General features: G+C 60.6%; 2 protein-coding genes across 6 annotated transcripts; one reads left to right on the top strand and one right to left on the bottom strand.

Moving 5' to 3' along the window:
- The first annotated feature begins 1,759 nt into the window (after nt 1-1,759).
- PPOX (protoporphyrinogen oxidase) lies at nt 1,760-14,818 on the top strand. 2 transcript variants are annotated; one of them, XM_073323275.1, is made up of 13 exons: nt 1,760-2,041; nt 2,711-2,845; nt 3,502-3,617; nt 3,835-3,967; nt 5,281-5,425; nt 5,746-5,936; nt 6,325-6,385; nt 6,724-6,842; nt 7,185-7,298; nt 7,947-8,096; nt 8,177-8,219; nt 8,435-8,688; nt 14,451-14,818. In XM_073323275.1, the coding sequence occupies exons 1-12, from the start codon at nt 1,955-1,957 to the stop codon at nt 8,569-8,571; spliced, it is 1,431 nt and encodes a 476-aa protein (XP_073179376.1). In that variant the 5' UTR covers nt 1,760-1,954; the 3' UTR covers nt 8,572-8,688; nt 14,451-14,818. The 2 variants fall into 2 exon arrangements, with proteins under 2 accessions (XP_073179376.1, XP_073179377.1); XM_073323276.1 differs by having other exon boundaries at nt 8,435-8,760.
- B4GALT3 (beta-1,4-galactosyltransferase 3) lies at nt 9,680-24,768 on the bottom strand. Of its 4 annotated transcripts, none has more exons than XM_073323271.1 (8): nt 24,655-24,768; nt 21,474-21,734; nt 18,835-19,150; nt 15,544-15,779; nt 15,222-15,412; nt 14,383-14,505; nt 12,610-12,714; nt 9,680-12,485 (listed from the first exon to the last, which is right to left on the bottom strand). In XM_073323271.1, the coding sequence occupies exons 3-8, from the start codon at nt 19,088-19,090 to the stop codon at nt 11,771-11,773; spliced, it is 1,626 nt and encodes a 541-aa protein (XP_073179372.1). In that variant the 5' UTR covers nt 19,091-19,150; nt 21,474-21,734; nt 24,655-24,768; the 3' UTR covers nt 9,680-11,770. The 4 variants fall into 4 exon arrangements, with proteins under 4 accessions (XP_073179372.1, XP_073179373.1, XP_073179375.1 ...); XM_073323272.1 differs by having other exon boundaries at nt 21,626-21,734; XM_073323274.1 differs by lacking the exon at nt 14,383-14,505.
- Nucleotides 24,769-25,714: the final 946 nt, after the last annotated feature.

The following is a 25,714-nucleotide window of genomic DNA, read 5'->3' as shown; positions in this document are numbered from 1 at the left end:
GCAGTGGGGGGTGATACAGGGATGGGGGGTATTGGGAGGGGCAGTACTGGGGGCAGTGGGGGGTGATACAGGGATGGGGGTATTGGGAGGGGCAGTACTGGGGCAGTGGGGGGGTGATATGGAGCTGACAGGGGATATGGGGGGCTGGAGGGGCGGTACTGGGGGCAGTGGGGGGTGATACAGGGATGGGGGGTATTGGGAGGGGCAGTACTGGGGGCAGTGGGGGGTGATACAGGGATGGGGGTATTGGGAGGGGCAGTACTGGGGGCAGTGGGGGGTGATACAGGGATGGGGGTATTGGGAGGGGCGGTACTGGGGCAGTGGGGGGTGATATGGAGCTGACAGGGGATATGGGGGGCTGGAGGGGGGCGGTACTGGGGCAGTGGGGGGGTGATATGGAGCTGACAGGGGATATGGGGGGCTGGAGGGGCGGTACTGGGGCAGTGGGGGGTGATACAGGGATGGGGGTATTGGGAGGGGCAGTACTGGGGCAGTGGGGGGGTGATACAGGGGTGGGGGTATTGGGAGGGGCGGTACTGGGGCAGTGGGGGGTGATATGGAGCTGACAGGGGATATGGGGGGCTGGAGGGGCGGTACTGGGGCAGTGGGGGGGTGATATGGAGCTGACAGGGGATATGGGGGGCTGGAGGGGCGGTACTGGGGCAGTGGGGGGGTGATATGGAGCTGACAGGGGATATGGGGGGCTGGAGGGGCGGTACTGGGGCAGTGGGGGGGTGATATGGAGCTGACAGGGGATATGGGGGGCTGGAGGGGCGGTACTGGGGCAGTGGGGGGTGATACAGGGATGGGGGTATTGGGAGGGGCGGTACTGGGAGGGTGAAGGCGGGTATTGGGGCGGGGTCACTGGACCATACGGTGCCCCTAAACACCGCCCCGCCCCGCCTGTCGGGCTCAGCGTGGCCCCGCTCGGCCGCCTTACCCCGCCCAGCCGTCACAGGGGCGGGGTCGACCTTGTTGATGCCGCACAGGACAGTCTGCTGTCTGATTGGTCCGTAGCTCGTTATTCCCGCCCCCACCCGTACCAATCCTGGCCACGGCGGCGAGGGCGCGTTTTCGCTGCGAGGGTGAGAGTGGCCGGATGGTCGGGAGGCGAAGGGGGGCTGAGGCTGGGGGCGGTGCGGATGTTGGGGGGGGGGCTGAGGCTGGGGGCGGTGCGGATGTGGGGGGGGGCTGAGGCTGGGGGCGGGGCGGATGTGGGGGGGGGCTGAGGCTGGGGGCGGTGCGGATGTTTGGGGGGGGCTGGTTAGGGTGGGGGGCGGAGGTTGCTGGGGCGGGAGGCTGAGGGTTGGGGTGGGGGGCTGGGGGCGGGGGACTGAGGCGGGGAGTGGTGGGGGTGGGGTTGATGGCGGGGGCTGGGGGCGGTTGGGGGTGGGGGTGGCGGTTGGGAGGTGGGAGGCTGAGGGTTGGGTTGGGGGTCAATGGTTGGGGGCGGTTGGGGTGGTGGTGGCGGGGGGCTGGGGCTGGCGGGGCTGAGGCTGGGAGTGGTGGGGGCTGGGGTTGATGGCGGTTGTGGGGGAGGTGGCTGGGGGGGGTTGGGGCTGGGGATGGTGGGGGCGGTTGGAGGGCAGAAGGCTGAGGGTTGGGTTGGGGGGCAGTGGTTGGGGTGGTGGTGGTGGGGGCTGGGGCTGCTGAGGCTGGGAGCGGTTGGGGTGGTGGGGGCGGGGGGCTGGGAGCGGTTGGGGGTGGGGGCGGTTGGGGTGGCGGGAGGCTGAGGCTGGGAGCGGTTGGGGGTGGGGGCGGTTGGCGTGGCGTGGGGCTGAGGCTGGCGGCAGTGCCACGCGTGTTATGAGTCCCGTCCTACGTGCAGCTCTGTCCCACGGTGTTGGCTCCCCGGGTGGGGTCTAGCCCCAGAGACCCCAGGTTCAGGGGGAGCAGCTGATCCTGTGTGAGGGCACGGCCAGCCCCTCTCCTCTCTTCTCCCCCAGGCTGCTGGATGCAGAGGACGGTGGCAGTTGTCGGTGGTGGGATCAGTGGCCTCACCGCCTGCTACCAGCTGGCCAGGAGCCCCAATGCTCCCAAGGTGAGACCTCCTGGGGCAGCATCCCCAGGGGCTGCCTGCGTGGGGCGTCAAGGCGGTGGGATGCTGATCATGGGGCTGCCCCACAGCTCTGGAGACCAACTGAGGTCTTTCAGTGGAAACCATGGACAGCACCAGGGCTGCCCTGCTTTCTGGGGCAGAGAGGAGCTCCTTCCCTACAGCCTTCCAGCCCTTGGCCTCTGTGCTGGAAGTGCCAGTGGGGGGTAAATGGTACTTGGCTGTGGGGCTGGCTTGTGCAGCATGCAATGACCCTATGATCACAGCTGCCCCACCTAGCTAGGGCATTGCCCTGCCTGGAATTCAGGCTTGTGGATGGCCCTTGGTCCCTTCTGTGAGGCTCAGCCATTTGGCTGTGGGGCAGGTTCCCCCCACTTCTTGGTGCCACGCTCTGCAGTGCTGGGACACCAGTAGGGAGATGGTGCAATCCAGTGCTGACCGTGGTGCTTCATTCATGCAAATGGCCTCCACGGGCCACAGCTGGGGATCAGTGGAGGCTGGACTGGGCTGGGCTCCAGGGCAATTAGGGCCGTGTGTACTGGCAGCCTTGGTGTTCTGGGAAGCTGGCTAAATAACAGGTGCCTCCTGGCACCTTCTCCTGTGAGAGCTGCGGCAACTGCAGTGCTTCCCTGATGGGCTCCTCCCTCCCCACAGATAATCCTGCTGGAGGGCAGTGGCCGCCTGGGGGGCTGGCTCCATTCCACTCGAACTGAGGACGGGGCTGTATTTGAGCATGGCCCCAGGGGGATCCGACCTGCTGGGACCGTGGGGAAGAACACTCTGCTCATGGTAGGTGGGCAGAGCTTGCAGGTTGGGGGAGGGGGGCAGGGTGCAGCTGGGGGATGAGGTGGGGGGCATGGAGTATTGGCCCTGCAACCAGGTGGGATCTGTCCAGCTGGGCTGATCTCCTAAGATCATGGGAGCCCCCATGCAGGGACAGGCCCCAGAGCTGCCTCCTCATGGCTTCTGGGACCTTGCAATCGCTTGCACGCCAGCAAGACAGTAACAGCTGGGTGCTCTTGATTCCAGTAGCTGCGTCTACCCCTGCTGAAGGGCTGGTGGTACTCATCCCCTGGCTGGAATGGGCTTGGCGAGGAAGCAGACATGCCAGCACACTACAGAGCTGGGGGAGGGCAGGCAATGGCTTAGAAGAACCCATGAGGCACGGTCAAAGGGTGGGAACGTCTAGCAGCTCTGGGGCGGTTTGGGTGGAGTCAGTGAAATAGCTGTGTGCAGCTGGGCAGAGCCTGCTGATTTTAGTCTGTCCCGCGCCATCTCAGTCAGGGCCGGAGGTTCTGGCATGACAAGGATCTCCCTGGTCTCAGCTAGGAGTAGGGAGTCTGTGGGGCAGCAGGGGCCCCCGATTTTGGTCATGGCCTCTTGGTGCTGCCCTAATACCCAGTAATGTGAGGCAGTCTGCGTCTGGCCTGCTTGTCTCTCCCTAGGTCTCTGAACTTGGCCTGGATGCAGATGTGCTTCCAGTGCCCGGCGACCACCCGGCTTCCAAGAACCGCTACCTCTATGTGAGCGGGGCGCTGCATAGGCTGCCATCCAGCATTGGGTACGTGTCCTGTGGCTGCTGCAGGTGTCCCTGCCCATGGGCCTGTCCAGCCACTGTGTTGGAGAGCTGATGCTTCCCCTCAATCCCAGCAGCTAGTGACTGTGCTGGGGGATGATGGGTCTGGGGGGTGGGGACAGGGAAGGTTCCCAGCTGCACTACCTCTGTTCACTTTGCCCGCCATGCCCCAGCTTGGTAACCCCTCTGTGTGTGTTGGCAGCGGTGTTCTGCGGACGGTGCCACCCTTCACCAGGCCCCTACTCTGGAGTGGACTGCATGAGCTGGCAGCCCCCCGGGGCACCCAGTTGGATGAGACCATCCACAGCTTTGTGAGCCGCCGCTTTGGAAAGGAGGTATGAGCCCAGCCTGTGCAGGGAGGGGAGCCCAGGAGGGGCATGTGCACAGGGCAGGGAGCCCCATGGAATGGGGGAGGCAGCTTTGTGCGCAGGGCACTGAGAGAGATTTAGTGCAGGGGAGGAGCTGGAGCTGGGGCCCAGGGTGTGGCAGCAGCAGCTCTGCCTATCTTCATCCTGCAGCGGGTGAGGGAAGGGAGCCAGGCGTGACCCTCCCAGATGGGCCCCAGGCAGCCTGTGATCTGGGCTGCTCAGGGCCACTGGAGACCCAAGGCAATTTCCATAAGAGCCAAGGTGTGAACCCAGGTGTCCTGGGGCCATTCTGCCAGGCTCTCCTAGTGTCCTAAGCACTGGCAGACACATGCGGGATTCTGCATTTCCCATTCCAAACTGCCAGGCGGTGTCGCTGTGCAGTGGAACAGCTGCCACTTCCTGCCCCAGAGGGGGCTGCATTGCCATGACTGGTTTCTCTGTTGGTATCTCAATGGGACAGGCCCTGGTGGCGAAGCAGGAGAGACTGGAAGTCAGGGCTCCTGGGTTCTATTCACAGCTCTGCCACAGACACACTGTATGACTCAAGGCATGGCCCTTTCTTGCTCTGTGACTCAGTTTCCCCCATCTGATCATGCCTGACATCCTGGTTGTGGGGAGCCTAGTTGCCACAGTGCTCTGGAGCCTGAGGGTGGGAAGGTGCTAGAGGAGGTGAGGGGTGAACAGGCTGCCAGCAGGGCTGGGGGGTCAGAGCACCATTGAGCAACGGGGGAGAAGGAATCTGCTGGGAATCCCATGAATGGAGAGAGGGGCTGCTTCAACCACCACAAACGGCAGAGCAGGAGGCTTCTGCCCCATGCTCGATTGTGAGAGAAACCTGCTGTGGCCAGTGGGATGTGTGTGGTTCTCCCCCCCCGCCCCCCACCCCGGGGTGGGCATGGTCTGACTGCAGGTCTGGGGCTGGCATCTCCAGTCTCTGTGCTGTCTGCTGAGGGGTAGTGATCCTGGCTTGGTGCAGGGGCTCTGTGGGCTGCCTGGCAGCCTCATCTGCCCAATCCTGGTGGTGGGAAGGGCAGTGGACCCGGGGTTGTCTCTGGTCGCTCCAGGGTTTGTGGAGCCAGCTGGCAGGATGGAGAGCGGCACTTCAGTCCAGGGTGGTCTCTGCCCCTTCACACAGCTGCCCCCTGGGGCATGCAAGAACTGCCCTCGCTGGCTCTTCAGCTCACCCAGAGCCCCACTGGGAAGATCCCTTCTCTTGGCTGTGCCCAGCAGCGTTAGTGCTGAGGTAGGGCCTGGCTGATCCTCTCCCCTTGGCTTCCTAGCTGGCAGACATCGCCATCGACAGCCTGTGCCGGGGGGTGTTTGCTGGAGACTGCCGGGCCCTGAGCGTGCGCTCCTGCTTTCCTGCACTGTTTGAGGCCGAGCGGAGGCGGCGCTCCGTCATCCTGGGGATGGCCCTGGGTGGAGGTGAGTTGGCCATGCAGCCTCCCACAAAGGGGTTCTGGGGGCGACGGAGCCGCTGGGCCAGGGGATAGGCTGCACCTGTGCTCTGAAAGAGCGTGATACAGAGAGGCTTTCCACAGGGACAGGAGCATGCGCCTGACTCAGGACCTGCTCCATCACTGGCTGGCTATGCAGCTTCCTCCCTGGGGCTCCAAGGGCGAGCTCTGATCTCTGGGGGCCCTTCCCCTTGGTGGCAGCCCAGTTGGGTCAGGGCAGCTGGGAGACTGGCAGGTTCCTGGAGACTTGCCGTGTGGACGGGTTTCTAGCCTGCTCTCTGCTCCTAGGGAAGGGCCCCGCCCTGGACTCAGCACTGAGCCGCAGGGCCCGTGACGAGCGCTGGAGCCAGTGGTCGCTGCGTGGTGGCATGGAGACACTGCCCGAGGCCCTGCAGGACTTCCTCAGACGGCATGGGGTGGAAATGCACTGCCATGCCCGTTTGCAGCGTCTGGAGAGAACGGCAGCTGAGTGCTGGCAGGTGGGAGGCAGCAGGATGCGTCCTCTTGCACCCCTTCTGAGTCCCCAGGGCTCTGCTGCGACATGGAGGGGAGGGGAGCTGGGCTCCAAAGGTTTAAACTGAACCGCCACTTGCTGCACTGTCTGGTCAAACACTTCACCGTTGCCCCATTCAGGTGTGAACCTGAGTGGTCACAGCAGGGGAGTTGGAAGCCAGAACTCCTGGGTTCTGTTCGCAGTTCTGGGAGGGGAGTGGGGTCTGGTGATCAGAGCAGGGGAGGTGGGAGCCAGGACTCCTGGGTTCTATTCCAGCTTGGGTGAGTCACTTCTCTGCTCTGTGGGGCAGGGGTGTAGGCCCAGGCTTACCAGCAGGTGGGCTGAGGTGTCTGCTCTGTGCCTTTCCCATCTAGATCACCCTGGAGGATGGCAGCGTGAGAGCAGACCATGTGATCAGTGCCATCCCGGCCAGAGGTAGGGGTGGTGCCTGTGCTGAGGGTAGCCCCTCTGCTTTGATGGGTATCCATGCCTGATGTGGAGCCATCTAGGCACTCGGAACGGTGGGGGTTGGGACCCAGTCTCTGCTTGTCCAGCAAGACTCTGCGTGGGTCTGAGCCCCTGTTGGTGGCTGGGCGCTGCCTCCCACTCCAGGAATCCTCCCCTCTGTGCAGGAGTGTGGGCTAGTGGGGGGAGTAGCGGACTCCTGGGTTTTCTCCCTGGCTGTGGCTTGGAGCAGGTGCTCCAGCTCTGTGCAGGGGGGAGAGGGGTGTGGAGCCCCCAGCTGCTCTGTCCTGAGGTGTCTCTGTTTCCAGCTCTAGCGGTGCTGCTCCCCAGCTGGGCCGAGCCGTTGGCCCAGGAGCTGCGTGGCATCGAGGCCGTGTCGGTGGGTGTGGTGAACCTGCAGTACAACGGTGCCACGCTGCCCATCACGGTGAGACTGGGGTGCCCCTGCCTGCCACCATAAACCACCGCAGCCCCTAGCATGGCCCCTGTCCTGTCCCTGGGCACCCAGCATTACCTGAGCAGGAAGGGAGAACGCCTCAGGACTACAGCCCTGGCCACATGTCATGGGCGCCCTATCCCATTCTGGGAGCGGCAGGGGACTGTGGGGCAGGGGCTGTGGGGAGCTGCCAGCAAGTTGAGTGCAGAGCTGGCTCCCAGAGCTGGGGGTGGGGGCAGGGTGTCCACCCATCTGTCCATCCAGCTACAGTCTTCCAGGGGGAAGTGAGGCAGGCCCCGAGGGGTAATAGGTGTCTCCTTGTCTCTGTCCCAGGGGTTCGGGCACCTGGTCCCCTCATTCGAAGATCGCTCCCTGCTGGGCATAGTCTACGACTCGATCGCCTTCCCAGAGCAGAATGGCACCAGTGGTCCTTCTGTCCGGCTCACGGTGAGCACACCACCCTGCTCCCACCAGGGAGGCATGCCGGTGGCAGAGGGGCCTGGTGTGGATGTGCACAGGTCCAGCCATGGGCCCTGGCAGCCTGACCCCTGGTCACAGGGTGCAAAGGTGCTGACTTCCCTGGGTGGTGCTTAACACCCATTCCACTCCTTCCCTAAGGCCCCACCCCTGCCCTCGCTTCTCCCCCAGTGCCTCCTGCCCACTGCTGAGCTGTTCAGTGGCAGGCAGGAGGTTCTGGGAGGGAGGGGAAGGAGCTGATTGGTGGGGGCCCCTGGTGGGTGCTCTAGCCCCAGAGTATCCATGGGGTCGGGGCCTATGCCAAGGGGCCTGGTTCCACCACAGCACAGGAAAGACAGCTGTGGGATCTGGCCCAGGACCCCCCAGTATCCTGCTGGTTCCTCCCATGGGCTGAAGGTTGGCCTGGTCTGGCACCAGCTCAGCCATGCCCTCAGGGTGGGGCAGGGGTTCCTAGTTTGGGGCCAGGCCTGGCACTCTGGGGCCCTGATTAGGGTCAGGAGAGGGGAGGATCCTGGCTTTCTGAAGCAGTTACCCCTCTCCACCCCAATTCAGGGGAGTCCTGTTGGCCCCCAGCTGAGATCCTACTCCTCTCCTGAGTGGTGGTTTTACTACCTGCAGGTGATGCTGGGAGGTGCGTGGTTCGAAGAGGGCTTTGGGGACCCAGAGATGGTGCCAGAGGCAAGGCTGCTGAGCCGTGCCAAGGAGGCAGTGAGGGCACACCTGGGCCTGGCAGCCGAGCCCTCCTGCACAATTGTCAAGGTGCTCAAGGTAGGTGGGGTCTGGGTGGGTAGCACTAAGAACTGTATGGGCCAAATCAGCCCTCACCCTTGTCTCTGGTCCTTCCACAGGCCTGCATCCCCCAGTACACGCTCGGCCACTGGCAGAGGACAGGTAAGGCTGGCAGAGCCCTTGGCTGCCCTCTCACATCTATGGCATCAGGCAGCCCCTTGCTGGTTGGAGGGAGCTGTCCCCTCTGCAGTAGTCAAGCCTGGGGGTGTGGTCCTGGGCTGGGCAATGGGACGCACAGCCAGGGGAGCACAGCTCCAGCCCATGTGCTGGGGGTGGTGGAGACCCCTCTTGCCTTACTCCCTCTGTCCCCCCGGCAGAGACCATCAGCCGTTACCTGGAGCGGGAAGGACTGCCACTGAGCCTGATTGGGGCCTCCTACCAAGGTGTCTCTGTGAACGACTGTATCTACAATGCCAAGATGGCGGTCACCCGGCTCCTGGACCAGGCCCAGTGATCTGCCACCAGGCACCCACCACTTACACTAACTCTGCTTCAAGTGGAGCCCCTGGCCAGACAACGGGCTCTCAGTGTGAGGAGAGGCTGCCTCCTGAGGGCTGGATTCCTGCCTCAGGTGGGTGGGGCTGGGGGTATCCTGCTGAGGGCTGCCTTGCAATAGAGGGTCACCACCAGAAGCAGTGAGAAGGTGAGCGTGAAGGCTGGGGCGCTGACTCTCAGCAGCTGTAGGCTTGCAGCCTGGGTTCTTCCCAGCAGTACTCAGGTACCAGCCCAAGGGAGGGGCTGGGCTAGCTTGTCTCACCATGGCCCTTCCTTCCCCACCCCCAAGGCTCCCACCCAACCAGCATGTGGCCAAGCCCCTCCCTGGCTGGTGTAATTTATGGGGGAGGTGGTTTGGGGGGAATGGGGGGGGGAGATTGGCTGTGACCCATCCACAACCTCAAGCTCTGTCATTGACTAATAAACCCCCCATAGCTGGGTTAGCTCAGCTCTGTGCTGATTCTCCCCTCACTACAGCATGCTGGGACGGGGGCAGGTAGGGGCCTGGGAGCTGGGACGGGGGCAGGTAGGGGCCTGGGAGCTGGGGCGGGGGCAGGTAGGGGCCTGGGAGCTGGGGCGGGGGCAGGTAGGGGCCTGGGAGCTGGGGCGGGGGCAGGTAGGGGCCTGGGAGCTGGGGCGGGGGCAGGTAGGGGCCTGGGAGCTGGGGCGGGGGCAGGTAGGGGCCTGGGAGCTGGGGCGGGGGCAGGTAGGGGCCTGGGAGCTGGGGCGGGGGCAGGTAGGGGCCTGGGAGCTGGGACGGGGGCAGGTAGGGGCCTGGGAGCTGGGGCGGGGGCAGGTAGGGGCCTGGGAGCTGGGGCAGCGCCTGGCACTGAGAGCTGGTGATGCAGGCAGTGGGTGAACCTTGCTAGGTACAAAACAGGTCAGGAGAAGCAGCATCACCTTTGTGAGAGGTGCCTGGGGGCAGGCAGCCAGTTTCTATAGGCTCTGTCCAGGCCCAGGGAGCTAAGTGGAGAAAGTCCGTCCAGCCCCATTTCCAGGGCCAGGCTCCCTGAGCTGTGAGACACCCCTCCCGCCCGAGGTGGGGGTGGTGCAAAGGGATGAGCCAGGGGGCCACTGTAGGACCAAACATTTTATTCAGATCCTGCATGGTGCAGCGGCAGCCAGGCATGACAAGCATGTTCCTAAATAAATAACCACAGCAAATTGTCAACAGCTAGAGGAGGATCAGCCCCTGGGCTCTCTAAACTGTCATGGGGGTGGGGGCTAGATATAGCTCCCTAGGTCACAAATTGTTCTGGGGTGAGGGGATGGGACCTGCCCAGCTTATGCTAAGTGCAGTCTACTCAGCACCCCTTCCTTAAAGTGAGTTCAGTGCTGGGGAAGGTGCTGCCTGGAGGCCTCTTAACCGGTATAAGCTGGGCCTGTAGCAGCAGCTGGCACCCTCTGTGCCTGGAGGTGCCCTGGGCTTATGGTCCCTCAGGAGGCTGCCACTGGGCCTAGGGCTGGCCAGGCACTAGTGCCCAGAGCACAGGGCAGGGGAAAAGCTCCACCTGGAATCCCAGGCAGGGGCTTCCTCTCCCTGCAGCTCCAAGCAGCAGGACCAGCTCTGCCCCTGCCATGGCTGCTGTAGCCTGAGCAGACTCTGTGTGCCAAGGGCACAGCTAGGTACAATGAAGGTGCTGGTGCTGAATGCCCTGGCTCCTACATACCCAAGAAGGGCAGCCAGGCACAGGCTAGCAGTCCCCCATCTTGAGAGCAGCCACAGACAGGGCCAGGGGAGTCAGGCACAAGATGAGTACTAGCCCCCAGGAAAGGAGGAAGGCAAGTCTCCCTGTCCCTCCCCTCCCCTGGGAGAGCACAGTGCTGCCCACCTCCAGGAGTGCTTACCCTCAGGGTACAGGGCCTGCCTCCCACCTGCAGAGGATTAACACAGCAGCAGCTGGAGACCACTGTGGTGTGTAAATCCAGCATGAAAGAGAGAACTCCAGGGAAAAGGGGTCAGAGCTGAGCCCAACCTCCTCCCCATCTCCCCCCTGCAAAATCCCAGTGCCCCACTCAGCAGCCTGGCCAGGGCACACTGCAAACACCCAATTCAGGGACAAAGGCCCTGCCACCAGCTCTGCACAATGCCCAGAGCCACACAGAGCAGTGGGTGCTATGAGTAGCCTGGGGCCCTGCTGCAATTCACCATTGGCCCAGGCAGGCTGGTCAGATGCAGGCTCTCTCCAGTACAGGCCCCCCTCACAGCCAGCATAGGTCAGGCTGGGGAAGGGGCACTAGTCTGGTGGGAAGCCATGAGCTTGTCCCACCTACAGCACAGGGATTTGGGCTCAGCTTGTCCTCAGGAGCCCAGCAGGAGGGGAAGGGTTGAGGCTCAACGAGTTCCCCTGAGGACATGACCACAAGGGGGGGCAGGGCTCCTGGGCTCTTTAAGAGCCTACTGCAGTGAACAGCACTTGGATTGAACACCCCCATGGCAACAGGCTTCTAGAGCCCTCAGGGTGGGGGGGGAAGGGGGCACTACTGCTCAGCTCTGCCCCAGGCCCTGAGCCAGCTAGTGCCCATGGCACCAGAGCACCTGCTTCTCCCCAGCAGCATGCCAGGACTGATTGCAGCTGTTCAACCTGCAGGACCCAAGCAGGAGGCTTAGTGGGACCCACTGTAACCACAGCCAGGGGTTAGGGCCCCATTAAGAAGATGCAGCAGATACCATCACAACCCGCTTGGCCCCCTTTCTGTAAATTACCCACTGCCCTCTGTGCTACCAGGTTCTGCCCCAATCTACTGCCCCAGCAGGATGGTTCCCTGGGCTAACACAGCCAGCAATAGGCCAAACTTCTTTGCCTCCCAGCCCAGGCTGGGGGACTCCAAGCCACAGCCTGTGCTGAGGCTGCTGACAAAGGTGCCAGCAGTAGGAGCAAGCTGGCTGATGGGCCCTGTCCCACTGTGAACAGGCCCAAGACCTACCGGACTCAACTCACACATGGCCCACCCTGCAGACTTGTCCACGCCTGGCCTGGGAAGGAGCTCCTGGGTGCCAGGCCTCTCAGCCCAGCCTAGCACTTGGGAGCAGCACAGGGCCAGGGCCTCCAGTTCACTGTGATCCATGGGGTTTGTTCCAGGAGCTGGGAAGGGCCCAGCTCACACAGCGAATCTGTGGCTGCCCCACCCCATGCCTGATGTCCAGGGCCCTCTGGTTAGAGGGTGCTCTGCAGGAAGGTCTGATTGTCCCACTGTGTCTGGGGGCCCTTGGGGAGCTGCCCTCGTGCCAGGGCCTGTGGGACACTGCCCCCCGCATTCTCAGCCCCACCCAAATCCATTGCCCCAGCCTCAGGCTTCCCCTTGCCCAAGGTCTCCTGGCTGTGCTGCAATGCATCAGGGCTCTGTGGAAGGATGCTGGGACTCGGCTGGGTGCCCTGAGCAGCTCCACTGGGCCAAGGGGCTCCTGCTCCGTGCTGAGACCCAGAGCTGTCCACAGCTCCCCCCTGGGCCTTCTTCTGGGTGCTGGCCCATGCAGCCCCTTCCCTGCCCCCCAGCTGGCCTGCTGCGGCTCCAGGCCTCTTGCTCTGTGTGGCGGGGGCTGTGGGCGCTCCCTGGCCAGCATCCTGTCCAGACCTCTGGGGCAGGGGTGGGGGCTGCTCCACCCAGTTTGCCATGGGCCCGGGGAGATTGGCAGGATGTGTTTTGCGCAGCATCTCCTGCCTGAACTCATGGTTGGTCCCAGTCTTGTATTTCTGCCCCCCAAAGCCGGGCACAGACCCCTTCCTGCCCTTCAGCGCCCGGGGGTTGGTCCCGATGTCAGCGGTGATGTTGGTGTACAAGGGATGCAGCTCCTTGGCCAGCAGCGTGTAGGTGAGAGAGTTCATGCCATCCTGTGTCCACATCCTCTGCGTCCGGATCAGCAGGTCAAACCTGCAGGGTGGGGAGGAGAGTCAGCACAAGGGCTCTGCCTAGCCCAGCCCCTGCCCTCTGGGAGCCTCCCCATTGGCCTAGCCAGTGTGAACTCCCTGCTAGGGCAGGGCCCCAGCACACTCACCGGTGCGGGTTCTCCTCGTTGCCCTGGTCACCTTTGTGCTTCACCATCTTGTAGTGGCCGACCGATATGGGGGGGCGTGAGATCTTCATGCCAGCCAGACGCACCCTGGAGACAACAGAAGCATATATGCTTCAGTGCGGCGCCCTGCGCAGGGGCTGCAGGATCCATCCCTGCTTGCTGCCACGGCATGGTGCAGCAGGCTGCAGGGTTAGATCCCTGGCTGCCTGGCCCCCAGTGTAGGGATCAGCTCCCGGGACAGCAGAGGGAGCTGTGCTCCAGCAGGTGCGGCACCAGCCAGGTGTCACCCGATTCCTGTTGTGGGGAGAGCCCTGCCACAAGGAGCAGGTTCTCTCCCCTTGGCACCCAGGAGCCAGCTGCACCAGTGCAGGCAGCAGGCCATGGAACCGCTCAGCAGAGCACAGGGCAGTCACTTCGTCCTCAACCCGCCAGCTCTGCTACAGCTACAGACCCGCCTCCTTCCCGCTACGCTGGGCCTACCTGATCATGGCTGGCAATGGCACTGTGTGAGAAATGAGCATGCAAAGAGTCCCGAGAGCCAGGAGTGGAGAGAAGAGAGAGATGGTGAGAGGGAGCCAGGACCACAGGGAGGGGGAACACCAGGGCCAATGAGACACAGTGAGGGGAGGAACGGGGAGATGACCGGAGCCAATGAGCGACAGCAACAGACCATGGTGGGGCAGCGATGCACCAGGGCCAATAAGAAACAATGTGGGGGGAGGGGCGGTGGGGAGAAGCAAACCCACAGAGCATGGGAGAGAAACGAGGGTTAATGAGACAGCCACAGACCATGGACCACAGGGGCTGACAACGAGACCCAGACTGCGGGAAGCGGGGACAGGGCCAGAGGAGCGCCACACACTCAGCTGGAGGTGGCTTAGCCTCTGTGGGAGCCCAGCTTGGGAAGTGGGGTGCCCCAGAGGGACCTGCTGCCTGAGCGCTGTCACCAGGGCCAGAGACACTGCTGCCAGCCATTTGGCCCAGGCCCATGCTGGGGGTGACAGCTAGAACAGAGCCCTTGCCTAGGTCCCCGAGCGAGCTCCTCATGAGCTCAGCCTGCTGGCTCACGAACACCTTGTGGCCAGCTCTCCCAGCCCTGGCCATATGCAGGCCCTGCCTGACAGCTGGCCCCAGCACGCTGCCCCAGGCCCAAGGGGCGAATGGCAGCAGAGACACCTCCCACCCTGTGGAGCAGATCCTCAGGGAGCCAGCGACTGGGGGCTGCACCCTAAGGCCAGGGGAGCGAGAGGCAGGATGGGTTGAGCAGAGTCTCCACCTTGGCGTGCCCCACTGAGCCAATGGGGTGGGGGGCACAGTCACACCCCTCCCTCCTGCACAGGGGACCCATGTGATTGATCCCAAAGGACAGCATGTGCCACCAGGCTGCTGATGCCAGACAGGTAGTGCCTGATGCCCGTCCTTTGGGCCTGTAACTCCCCCCACAGCTTGTTAGTGCCCCCTGGAGACAGAAGCTGCACTAGCAGGGGGTGTGGGCCATGTCCTGCTCCCCCGACCCTATGGCTTGGCTCGGAGCAGCCGGGATTCCCTGGCCCCCGATGCTCCCTCCATAGCTCCATCTCTTGTCACCAGGGACCTGTGTGGCCAGCCATGCGTGGCCCGGGCCTGTGTCTGGGCAGGGAAGGAAGTGCACAGACCCCTAGGCAAGCAGCGGGGTGGGGACAGATCTGCTAGTTATACACCGAGCAGAGCAGGAGGGGTGAGAAGCAGGGCGCAGGTGCTCGAGGTGACTCTCACCTGGTGGCAATGTCGTCGTCCTCCCCACCCCAGCCCCAGTACTCATTGGGGAAACCATTCATTTTCAGATACTGATTTGGGGTGAGTGCTGACACGCCGCCGAAGTACTGGGCATACGGGAGGCTGGAGGAGAGAAGAGGAGGGTGACTGAGATGGCTTGAGAAAGGATCCTGGCTCAGAGACTACCCCCAGCAGCCATGCCCTGGGTGCCAGGATTCCCTTGATTATCACTACAAAAGGTTCCCCCCCACTCTCCTGCTGGTAATAGCTCACCTTACCTGATCACTCTCGTTACAGTGTGTATGGTAACACCCATTGTTTCATGTTCTCTGTATATATAAATCTCCCCACTGTATTTTCCACTGAATGCATCCGATGAAGTGAGCTGTAGCTCACGAAAGCTTATGCTCAAATAAATGTGTTCGTGTCTAAGGTGCCACAAGTCCTCCTTTTCTTTTTGAGGATTCCCTCAGGGAACCAGCTCAGAGCTCAGTCCCTGCTCTGGGCAGGCTGACTGGGGCTTGGATACCAGGCAGTGAAGGTGTGTACCTGCAATGATAAACCATGGTGCCAACTGGGACAGCTGGTATTAACTGACATGCAACCACGTGTGAACCAGCAGGGGGCTGTGGGGGCAGGACTCAGGGCCCTGGCAGAGTGGCCCAGGAGTGGCCCAGCAGGGGGCCATGGGGGCAGGACTGAGGAGCGCCTGCCCCACGCTGAGCTGTGACCACTGTTTTCAGTCAGATTTACAAAGATTCTGTGCCATGGTGCCCAGCGACAAGCAGACAGCCGCGGTGGCGGGAGGCCCTGTGGGAGGATGGCACGTGGCAGCTCACCTGTAGCCGAACTTGTTCATGGCGATGGAGACGTGCTTGGGGCTCCAGGGGTCGCAGGTGTACAGGTTGTGGTCGTTCTCGGGGATGAGGTCGACGTCGTGCAGGAAAAGACAGTCCCACTCCTCGTCCCTCAGAGCCTCCTTCACCCCCACGTTCAGCAGCTTCGCCCGGTTGAAGGTGGAGTTCCCAGCCTGCAGCAGGGCAGCGCAAGGAGCTCAGACAGGAGCCCAGTCAGGTGCATTGAGGCCCCAACTCCACCCTGGGTCAGGGGGGATCCCCAGTACAGCGCCCCTTGCCTGGCGGCAGGCGAGCGCAGACCCACCTGGTGGATGACATAGATGCCGTACTGCAGCTGCTGACGCTGCAGGAAGGGGTGCAGGTAGTAGAGCAGATGACGCAGGTGTGTCTCCCGGTGGCGGTGGGGGATGATCACGGCGGTACGGGAACGGGGCTCGCAGGTCACGGGCCGGTATCTGCCCCCTTCCCTCACCGCCGGGTTCTTCTCCACGATCTGCTTCAGCGTCGGCACCTGACTGAAGCCCACAGTCAGGGGGCCAACTGCAGGGGAAAGCTGGCATCAGGAGCAGAGACCCCCCCACAGCCAATCACACTGGCCATGGGTCCGCAGCCCCAGAGCCCACCCAGCTGAGGCCCACACCACACCCCAGCCCCGGTGCCCAGCCACCCTCCAGCCCCAATGCCCAGCCACACACCCAGAGATGCATCAGCACCAGCACCCCCATCCATACACACTACATAGCCCCTCTGCTGGTGTCCCTGTCTCGCCCCCAGCCAGCCTTGGCCCTCGGACCCCTCAGCTCTCATGGCTGCCACCCCTCCCCACTCGGCCATTGCTAAGGCAGCCCGCACATCTCAAGGACAGGCATGCCCCTCCTCCACCACACTCAGCAGGCACAGGTGTGGAGAATCACCCAGCCGGCTCCCCAAGCCAACCCTGCTAGCCAGGCTCAGGCATACGGGTGACACCTGAGGGAGCCTGGCATCACATGGGGGCGGAACAAGGCTCTGGAGAGTGAGTGGCTGCCATGTGCTCAACTGCCCTTTAGGCTCATCCTTCACCGGACAGCCAGGCCATGGGCCTGAACAGCCAGCTCTGCCCCTCCAGGGCTGGCCTGCGCTCCAGCCAAGGCACCTGGGGTGCAGCTAAGCTCCTTGATGGCTCCCTCCAACAGCAGCTGTGCAAGGACAGGAGTCTGCAATTTCTCCAGCCCTGGCCTCTCTCTGCCCTGAGTCAGCGCTGCCGGGGGGTCGTTCACACCAAAGGGAGCCCGGTCTGGATCGTTCAGAGCCACAGGCGGGGTTAAGAGCAGGGGACTGCAGAGGACTCAGAGTCCCTCCTCCTCCCACAGTGCCCATGGCCCCAAAGCTCTGTGCAGGCACCTGTGGGGAGGAGACCAGTGTCCGGGCAGGGCACAGCACTGCACAGAGGGGAACTGTGCTAACCAAGGACCCCAGCACAACACTATGGCACCATGCAGGACAGAGAGACCTGCAGTTACAGCTCGTCCAGGAGACGAGTGCTCACCATGCTGGGCTCCATCAGCCCTCACAAGGAGGTCGGGCATAGCTGTCCCTGCTGGGCAGGGCAATGGAGGGGTCTCAAGGCTGGAACTCCCACCCAGTCCGGAGCCCATCTTTAGGCTCAGCCTCCCCATGGCCCAGCAGCCCTCAGCTCTGCAGCTGAACTCATATCACCCAGGAGGCCCCGCTCCTGCCCCAACAAGGTATCGTCAGGTGGGACAGACAGCAGGACAAGCAGCCTGGGCCTCCATCTGCTCCCTGCAGAGGAGCTGGCTCCCTGGCTGGCAGCGTAGCTGAGTTCTCAGAGCAGGGGGTAGGACTGGAACACAGGCCTGGGCCTCTCCCACTAGGTGCCCTGCTCCCCGGATGAGTTTGATGCACTGCATCCCTGAACAGACCCCCGCTGACATGCAGCCCCCTACCCGAGCCTGACCTGGCTGAGAGCTGGATGCCCAGAGGCCCCTACAAGCCTGTTTCCCCATGCAGGGTCTGTCCCAGGGTAGCTGTTATGGGTGCTTGGGCACGTCTAGGTGAGCACACGCCAGCTGCACAGCCAGACTTCCCATTTCAGAGCCCGCCGCTCAATGCATGGCCTCCCAGCAACACAGCAGCCTTGTTAGCCCAACACCACTGCTGCTCCCGCAGCAAGCTCGGCAGGGCATCACGTGGCATTGGAAGTGGGCTCACAGCAAGTCCAGACTACACGGCAGCTGCCCCCCAGAGCCACCAACCCCTTGTCTCCCCCAGCGCTGCTGGCAGTGGGAGCTGGAGCCCCGCTGGGGCAGAGGCATGCTCTAGTCCTTTCACCACTCAGAGGTGTAGGCAGTGGGCTGGTCTGAGCACTCTTGGGCACTAGCCTGACAGTGTGCCCCAGGTTTAAGCCCAGGGGGAGCATCTGAGCCAAGAATGGCTCTGCATCTGACACGGCAAGCTCCAGAGACTTCTTGCTCCTCCGAACACAGACAGTGTCCTGGCAAATCATGGATCCCAGCCTGTAGCGAGTCCCACACTGCCTGCGAGCTGAATACCGGGTGTGCAGAAATGGGCAGGACGATGGACCTACCCAGAATGCAATGGGTACAGAATCGCCATCCATCAGTGGCCAAGTTCTGCTTCATCCCTAGGTTTTTAGAGCACCCACATCACCATTTGGAGGGGGCAACACCACCTGGGCTATCCCCACCGGGCAACATCACAGCCACAGCACCAGCTTTTACAACAGAAAATTGTAGTTGAATAAAATTTAAGGCAAAACAAACTCAAGTGGGCTGGTGCGTGCCACCAGGCTCAGGCTGCCCCATGCTTCCTTCCCCCGGGACTGGCGCAAGGTTTCTTCCCCGACCTACAGTCAAAGACTCCAAAGCTCTCTCCATGTTTAAATATGCAAGTGCTCCGAGACACCCACTAGTATCTGGAGTCAGGAGCCGGTTGCCCCCGCAGCTCTGTGGTGCATGGGTCTCACTGCTGGGGGCGCCAGAGGCAAACCTCAACCACATGAGCAAGAGGGCGTCTCTGCTGCCTTTCGCAGAGCCTCAGCCCACAGCGAGACCCAGCTATGAGACCCAGCAGAAGCAGGCCCCCTGGAGGGCAGGAGCCTTGTCTAGCAAGCAACCAATACACCTTCTGGAGACATGACACAGGCTATTCCCCCTGCTCAGCCCTGTCCCGCCCTACAAGGGTGCAACCCACCTCCCCCCTCCTTGCCCCCCACCACAGCTTGTCCTGCACCCACTGATGGGTGAGGGAAAATACCCTGTTTGTTATTATTCCTGCTGGAAAACCACAGACTTGACTGAAAGCCAGTTTGGCTTGTGCATGACAAATGATGCTACAGAAAGACTGAGTGAACCCCACTCCATGGGCCCTCAAGGCTCCCTGTCTGCATCCCACCGATCCTCCCGCCTCCCCTGCAGGGCTCCATGCCTGCGCCCCATCGATTCCCCCTGCCTCCCCTGAAAGGCTTCCCGCTGGTGCTCCACCGATCTCCCACAGGACTCCTTGCCTGTGGCCCCCTATCCCCTACCACCCTGCAGGGCTCCCACTCTGACCCCACACCCAGTGCACAACTTACTGAGGTAGGGTGAGCGCTCAGGGCAGTAGGGCAGGGACCCCGTGGGGCTGCTGCCTGGAGGTGGCCGGGGTAGGAGGTGACTCAGGTTGGTGTATACATCCCGAGTGCGGGAGTAGTCAAAGACGGGGTTCAAGTCACGCCCGAAGATGGAGGTCAGGTTCCGGAAGCCGCCGAAGGAGAAGTACACCATAAAGGCAAACTGGAAGCCAATGAGCAGGGCCAAGGTGCAGGGCCGGTCCAGGAGTCTCCGGATCATGATGTCAGGAGAGAGCTCTCCTCCCCTGCAAGCAGTGTCAGGTGGCGTCTCTAGCTGGTGCTGTCGAGATACACACATCCACATGTTAACTGGGTGAGGTGCCCCTTTCAGGCTGCCCTGGGCAGCAGCCCTGGGCAGAGCACAGCCAGCCTCATCCCCCACACAGGGTGTGAGTCTCTACTGGAGACACTCCCTTCAACGCCGGGGCCTCACCCCCTCCACCCAGCAGAGCTGGCTGACCGTAGGGAACAGGCTGGCAAAGAACTATAAGGACTCTGGTTTAGCTGGAGAAATCAGCTTGTGATATGAACATGCCCAAGTCCTCCACCTCCTGTGCAGTGGGCGGGCAGTACAACCTGCTCCCTTCCCAGCCCAGGAGCAAGCTGGCAAATGCCGTTAAGTGAAGAATTATAGGCCCTAGTGGAGAGTCGATCTCTCCCCAAAGCACTCTGCGAACTCTCGCTGGCATTGGGACAGCACCTTTCAGCCTGAGGGATATCCAAAATCTGCTCCTCACTCCCACCCCCGGAAAGATGCAGCCATCTCTGGGGTGTAAAGCAGCAGAAGTTTAGAGGAGCGAGTGAAGCATCCCATATCCACTCAGAGCTGCAAAGAGGGTGGAGGGAAGTGCAACAGAAATGCCTGCATCTGGCCAGGGACAGACTAGTGAGAAGTGCCACTGGATTAGCAAAGGCCCTTGGGCCCCCTTGCAGCTGCATCCTCTAGCACCAGGCTGGGGCAAAGAATCAGTTACTCCTACCTCAGTGGAGCAGCTTCATGGCTTGCAAGGAACAGCTCTGCGCTGGCAGGAGACAGACTGGCTGATCCATCCCCCCTCCCCCCGTTCACTCCCCTGTCTTTACCATGGCATCTTCCTTCCCCAGGTCTGCCCTGACACCTACTGCCCTGCAGCATGGCACAGCTGACTGCCTTGGCTCCACCTCTGCTCACATCCTCCAGGCCTTTCTCCACTGTAACTCTGCACTGGGACCAAGTCCTGGCTCCAGCTCCTGCCTGCTTTGCAAGTATTTAGGGGGAACAGCCCCATCTCCCCAGACTCATACACTTCCACCAGTGCCTCATTCTACTCAAAACCCCCTCCAGCCACCTTCCTTGTCAGCACCCCGAGGGGCTGGGATCAGGCAGCCCCACTGCCCTTCCCACCCGACTGCTCATCTAGCACCACTCATCTGCCCTGTCAGTGTCTCAGGGCTCTGGGCACAAGAGCCTTCTCTGTGACTTCTCCTGTCTACCTCACCCCAGCTCTAAACAAAGCGTTCACACTCACACCCAAGTCCGGCCTTCTCTGCTGCAGCCAGAAGTGGCCCCTGCTGAGCTCGTGGAGGAGTCACAGATTCCAAGGCCAGAAGGGATTAGTGCCATCATAGAATCACAGAAATGTTGGGCTGGAATGGATCTCAAGAGGGCATCTAGTCCAGCCCCCTGCGCGGAGGCAGGACCAAGTAACCTTAGACCATCCCTGACAGGTGTTTGTCCAACCTGTTCTTAAAAACCTCCAGGATTCTGCAACCTCCCTTGGAAGCCGATTCCAGAGCTGAATTCTCCTGAGAGTTAAAGTTTTTCCTAATATCTAACCGAAACCTCCCTTGCTGCAGATTAAACCCATTACGTCTTGTCCTGCCTTGCGTGGCCATGGAGAATGATCAGAGTCTTCTTTGTAACAGCTATTAACGTATCTGAAGACTCATCAGGTCCCCCCTCAATCTTCTTTTCTCAAGACTGAACATAACCAGTTTCTTTAACCTTTCCTCATGGATCAGATTTTCTGAACCTTCTATCATTTTTGTTCCTCTCCTCTGGACTCTCATCTAGTCTGACCTCCTGTATCACACAGGCCAGAGAACTTCCCCCAAAATATTTACTTTCAACTAGAGCAGACCTAGAAAAACATCCCATCTTGATTTAAAAATGGCCAGTGATGGAGAATCCACCATGGCCAATGGTCAAATTATCCTCACTTAAATTTCACACCTTACCACCAGTCTGACTTTGTCTAGCTTCAACTTCCAGCCATTGGAGCATGTTAGATTGAAGAGCCCATTACTAAATGTTTATTCCCCATGTAGGTACTTACAGACTGTGATGAACTCACCCCTTAACCTTCGCTTTGTTAAACTAACTAGATTGAGCTCCTAAGAGGCATGTTTTCTAATCCTTTAATCATTCTCTTGGATCTTTTCTGAACTCTATAACTTATCGACATTCTGGACACAAAACTGGACAGAGTATTTCACAAGAGGTCGCACCTGTGCCAAATTCAAAGGTAAAATAACCTCTCTATTGCTACCCTATATTCCTGTTTATACGGCCAATGCATGGAACACATTAGCTGCTTTGGCTGCAGCACTGCAGGGGAACTCACGTTCAGCTGATTATCCACCACAACCCCCAAATCTTTTTCAGCATCCGTGCTTCTCAGGATGGAGTCCCGCACCCTGTAAGGACGACCTATGAGGGGGCTGGGTGCAAAATGAAGAGAAGGGAGTTTCCATTGAGGAGTTCCGCTGGCCTTGCCTTTGCCCTCACTCCGTCACATCACTGATCTGCTCCCTGTAAGGAGATCTTCAGTCTCTGCATCGAGCTGGAAATGTCCCGGGGTGACGTCCGATCCTGCATTGGGGTGCTGCAGGAGACAGCACACGGCGGGTCAGACCCATTGGCATGTTGGGGGCTAGGGCAGGGGACGTGGGAACCCAGGAGATTGCAAGGCAGAAGACGGCTCAGCTCTTAGTGGGAGCATTGCTCCTCCCACCATGATTTCTACATCTCTCCTTCCAGAGCACAGACCCCCACGGCGAAAGATAGCACCACAGCCAGCGGGAAGCTGCCTGGGCTGAGGACATGGGCTCTCCTCACAAACTGCTGCTTTCAGTTCAAATAAGATTGTGTTTCTAGCACTTCTGGCTAGAAAGAGAAGCTCATGAGGCTGCCACCTCCCAGGAATAGCAAAGGGAGCTGCCACCGTCCCCCTCTGCGGAGTTGTGAATTTTGAGGCCTTATCAGATCAACTGGGGGTCGATGCTTTTAGTTTTTGCACCAATCTCCATCCCAGAAAGATCCAGCGGGCATGCTTCTCCCACACAGCTGGCTGCGTCTTTCCTACTGCAGCCACAGCAGCTTGCCCCCCACTCAAAGAGCAGGCAAACACCGTCCTTAATCTAAAACAAGTCCTTTTTCCAAAGCAAGAGTCTCTGGCAATGCTCAGCATATCTCCCCTCTGCATGGAGCTGAACACAAAGGCTACCTGTCTCTGCAGACAGAAACGCCTGAGGTTTAAATTATAGTACCCAGAAAGCAAACACGCCACAGGGCATTGAGGGGGGAGGTGCTGGATAATGGAGGGATTTGCTCCTGTTTTGAGAGAGCTGGGTAAAAATAATTATAGACTCTGTCAAAAAATGCTGCGGCCTGCATGCAGTGCAGTTTGTAGAATTTGAGAGCTCTCAATAAAACGTGGCCCAGCAGCAGCAAACGAGGGTTCAGTCTCACTCCTAATCAATACATCTGAACGATGAATGTTCTCGCAGATTCCAATTTAGCCCAGCTAAGCAGGAAAAACACTAAAACCAACATCTCTCCCGCAGATGTGCCAGATCACGGAGAAGAATCCTTGTATGATTCCACTGTACCCTGGTCAGTAGGATCCTGGGATTCAAACAGTTGCTGGGTCAACTGGAGACCCTGCTGCTGGAACATCAGAGCCCTGCAGAGTTCTCTCACTGGGAACATGGGGGAACCGAGGCAACTCCCAGTCGTTAAGGAGTCGGATGTGGTATAATTTCACCTTCAAAGCATTAATAATTCTCCATGGCCCCCTGCACCATAGCTAAGTATTATCCCATTTCACAGACAGGGAAACTAAGGCATAGAGTGGGGAAGAAACTTGACTGGAGTCACCCAGCGAGTCCGTAGGCAAGCCGGGATTTTCTCTCCTAAAGGATATTAATGGCCAATAGCAGCCCAAGGCCCCAGTCAGAATCAAGAACTGAACAGCTTTGTACGGAGACACAGCTATCATAGTCTGGGCACAGCTAGAACTCACGATGCTCCAGACCTCCGGGCCTCATGCTCAGGCTGCGGCTCACACCTCACTGGGCACAAATGAAGGAGACCTGCTGCAATCGATTCTCTCACCACCGATAAGCAGAGAGTAGCGTTTCATTGCTGGGGCCAGGGTAACAAGGCAGACATGGTGCAAATCTGCCCAGATTTGAGGGCATGGTGCACAGCAGGCTTTACAGAGTCCATGGCAAAAGGCTGCAGATGTTGGAAAGCGAAGGCACCGAAATGCATTCCAGGAATGCTTCATGCACCCCCCCGCATCAGCCCTGCCTAATCAATGCTTCTAACATCCTCCCCATCTTCTCTGCTGCACACTACCAGCCACCAACACCCACAGCCCACCAGCCTACCACAAGGCACAAGATTGGAGTGTGACTGGAACCAGTGGACAGCTCCGTCCACTGACACACCCATGAGTCGTGACCTGTGTGCAAATACAATGCGCCTTCTGTAGCCACAGTTCTGGCTGAGGATCTCAAGGATGCCCAAGGAAGTTTGAAGCCCAGCCCCAGGGAAAGCCAGTGTTTGCCTGGGGCACTTAAGAAATAAAAGCCATGTCACAAACGAACATGACATGAAATTCCATGCATGCCACCCTCGCCCTTCCTTGGAGTCTGTTCTAGGGACAGGAGAAGGGGCAGTGCTCCCATCCTCCCTGATGGGCATTAGGCCCTCCAGCCCTTAAAGCACTCATAGCCCTTCTCTTTTCCTGGCCTGTCCCTCTTCCTGTTACCTGGGTCTGTAACAATGTTATTACGAGAGCAGAACTGGAGTTCCTTCTCTAAGCGCTCAGGTGGCACAGGGCACAGAGATAAGACTGGCTGCTCTGGCAGCATTCCATGTGCTCAGGAGGCAAAAACGCACCCCGTGCACAGAGAAATGAGTTCAACCAAATTTGGTCTCACAGGTAATTGCATGAGCTGCCATATCAGATCGGAGCTTGAGTCCATCGCATTTGGCACCAACACCAGTGGAAAGTAGCCCTGTCCCCGTAATGCAAGGGGCCGATCCTGCAGGGCTCCACACAGGGTGGGGGTGGGGAGAAGAGATACCTTCTGTGCTCCCATGGCAAAGAGCGGATGTCCTGAAGACATCAGTCATTACCATCTCTGCAGGTGCCACTACAGACAGGAGAGCACTTCACAGAGATCCAGGCTCCTCCTAGCCCCAGGTACTTGTGCGTCCGCCTCAGATGCAGTAGCAGGGAGTTCCGCAGGTCACCCAGGCGCCGGCAAACCAGCATGGGCTTTGAACATCCTGGCCTGACGCGCTGCCGGGGCTGGGCGGCTTGCAGCGGACCCCGCAGCACCCAACCCCGCAGACTGCCCCCGGGCCTTGCCGGGAGGCCCTTGCCCCGCCCCAACCAGCCCCACTCCGGGCGCGGTCTGGCCTGACACGCAACGGGCACCGCCGGGGCTGGGCCAAGCGCGTCAGGGCCCAGCCCTGCCACACGCTCCCCTCCCCCCTTCGCCCGCCCGCACCTGCGCCCCGCTCTCCGCGCGCTGCGTCCCGGGGGCGGCGGGTCCCTCAGCACGGCCCAGCAGCCAGGGACGCCGCCGCCGCTGCCGCCGCCGCCATCTTGGGAAAGGTGAGCTGGGCTGGTGGGCGGGGTCAGTCGTGACGTAACGGTGGGGCGGGGCCTAGAAGTTCCACCCTTTAAAGGGCCCCTCCCCGGATAACCGGCAGGAGCGGGCTGGGGTATATGGGGGGAGGGGTCGTCCTGTGCGGCGCTATCACCCCCCCACCCCGAACCTACTCCCCTAGTGGCCTAATGCCCTCGCCCCAGTGCCCCTCCCCCCATTCCCGCCTCACCCCAGCCCCCCAGTGACCCCCTTGCCCCAACCCCCCAGTGCTTAAATGCCCCAACCCCCAATGCCCTCCCCCCAGGGCCCCAAGTGACCCCCTCGCCCCAACCCCCAATGCCCTCCCCCCAGGGCCCCAAGTGACCCCCTCGCCCCAACCCCCAATGCCCTCCCCCCAGGGCCCCAAGTGACCCCCTCGCCCCAACCCCCAATGCCCTCCCCCCAGGGCCCCAAGTGACCCCCTCGCCCCAACCCCCAATGCCCTCCCCCCAGGGCCCCAAGTGACCCCCTCGCCCCAACCCCCAATGCCCTCCCCCCAGTGCCCCCTTGTCAAAGTTCCTTCCCCACTCTGAACTCTAGGGTACAGATGTGGGGACCTGCATGAAAACCTCCTAAGCTTATTCTTACCAGCTTAGGTTAAAACTTCCCCAAGATACAAACTATTTTACCCTTTGCCCTTGGACTTCCACTGCCACCACCAAACGTTTATCTGGGTTTATTTTTATTAGGAAAGTGGTGTTTGGAAACATCTCCCCCCCCCCCCGCCCAAAATCCTCCCAACCCTTACACCCCACTTCCTGGGGAAGGTTTAGTAAAAATTCCTCACCAATTTGCATAGGTGACCACAGACCCAAACCCTTGGATCTTAAGAACAATGAAAAAGCATTCGGTTTCTGAAAAGAAGGATTTTAATAGAAGTAAAAAGTAAAAAAGAATCACCTCTGTAAAATCAGGATGG

This window comes from Lepidochelys kempii, chromosome 24 (assembly GCF_965140265.1).
Source record: "Lepidochelys kempii isolate rLepKem1 chromosome 24, rLepKem1.hap2, whole genome shotgun sequence".
Classification (NCBI taxonomy): Eukaryota; Metazoa; Chordata; order Testudines; family Cheloniidae; genus Lepidochelys; species Lepidochelys kempii.
Note: the sequence above shows the minus strand (reverse complement) of the source record. Positions and strands in the feature narration are given on the sequence as shown.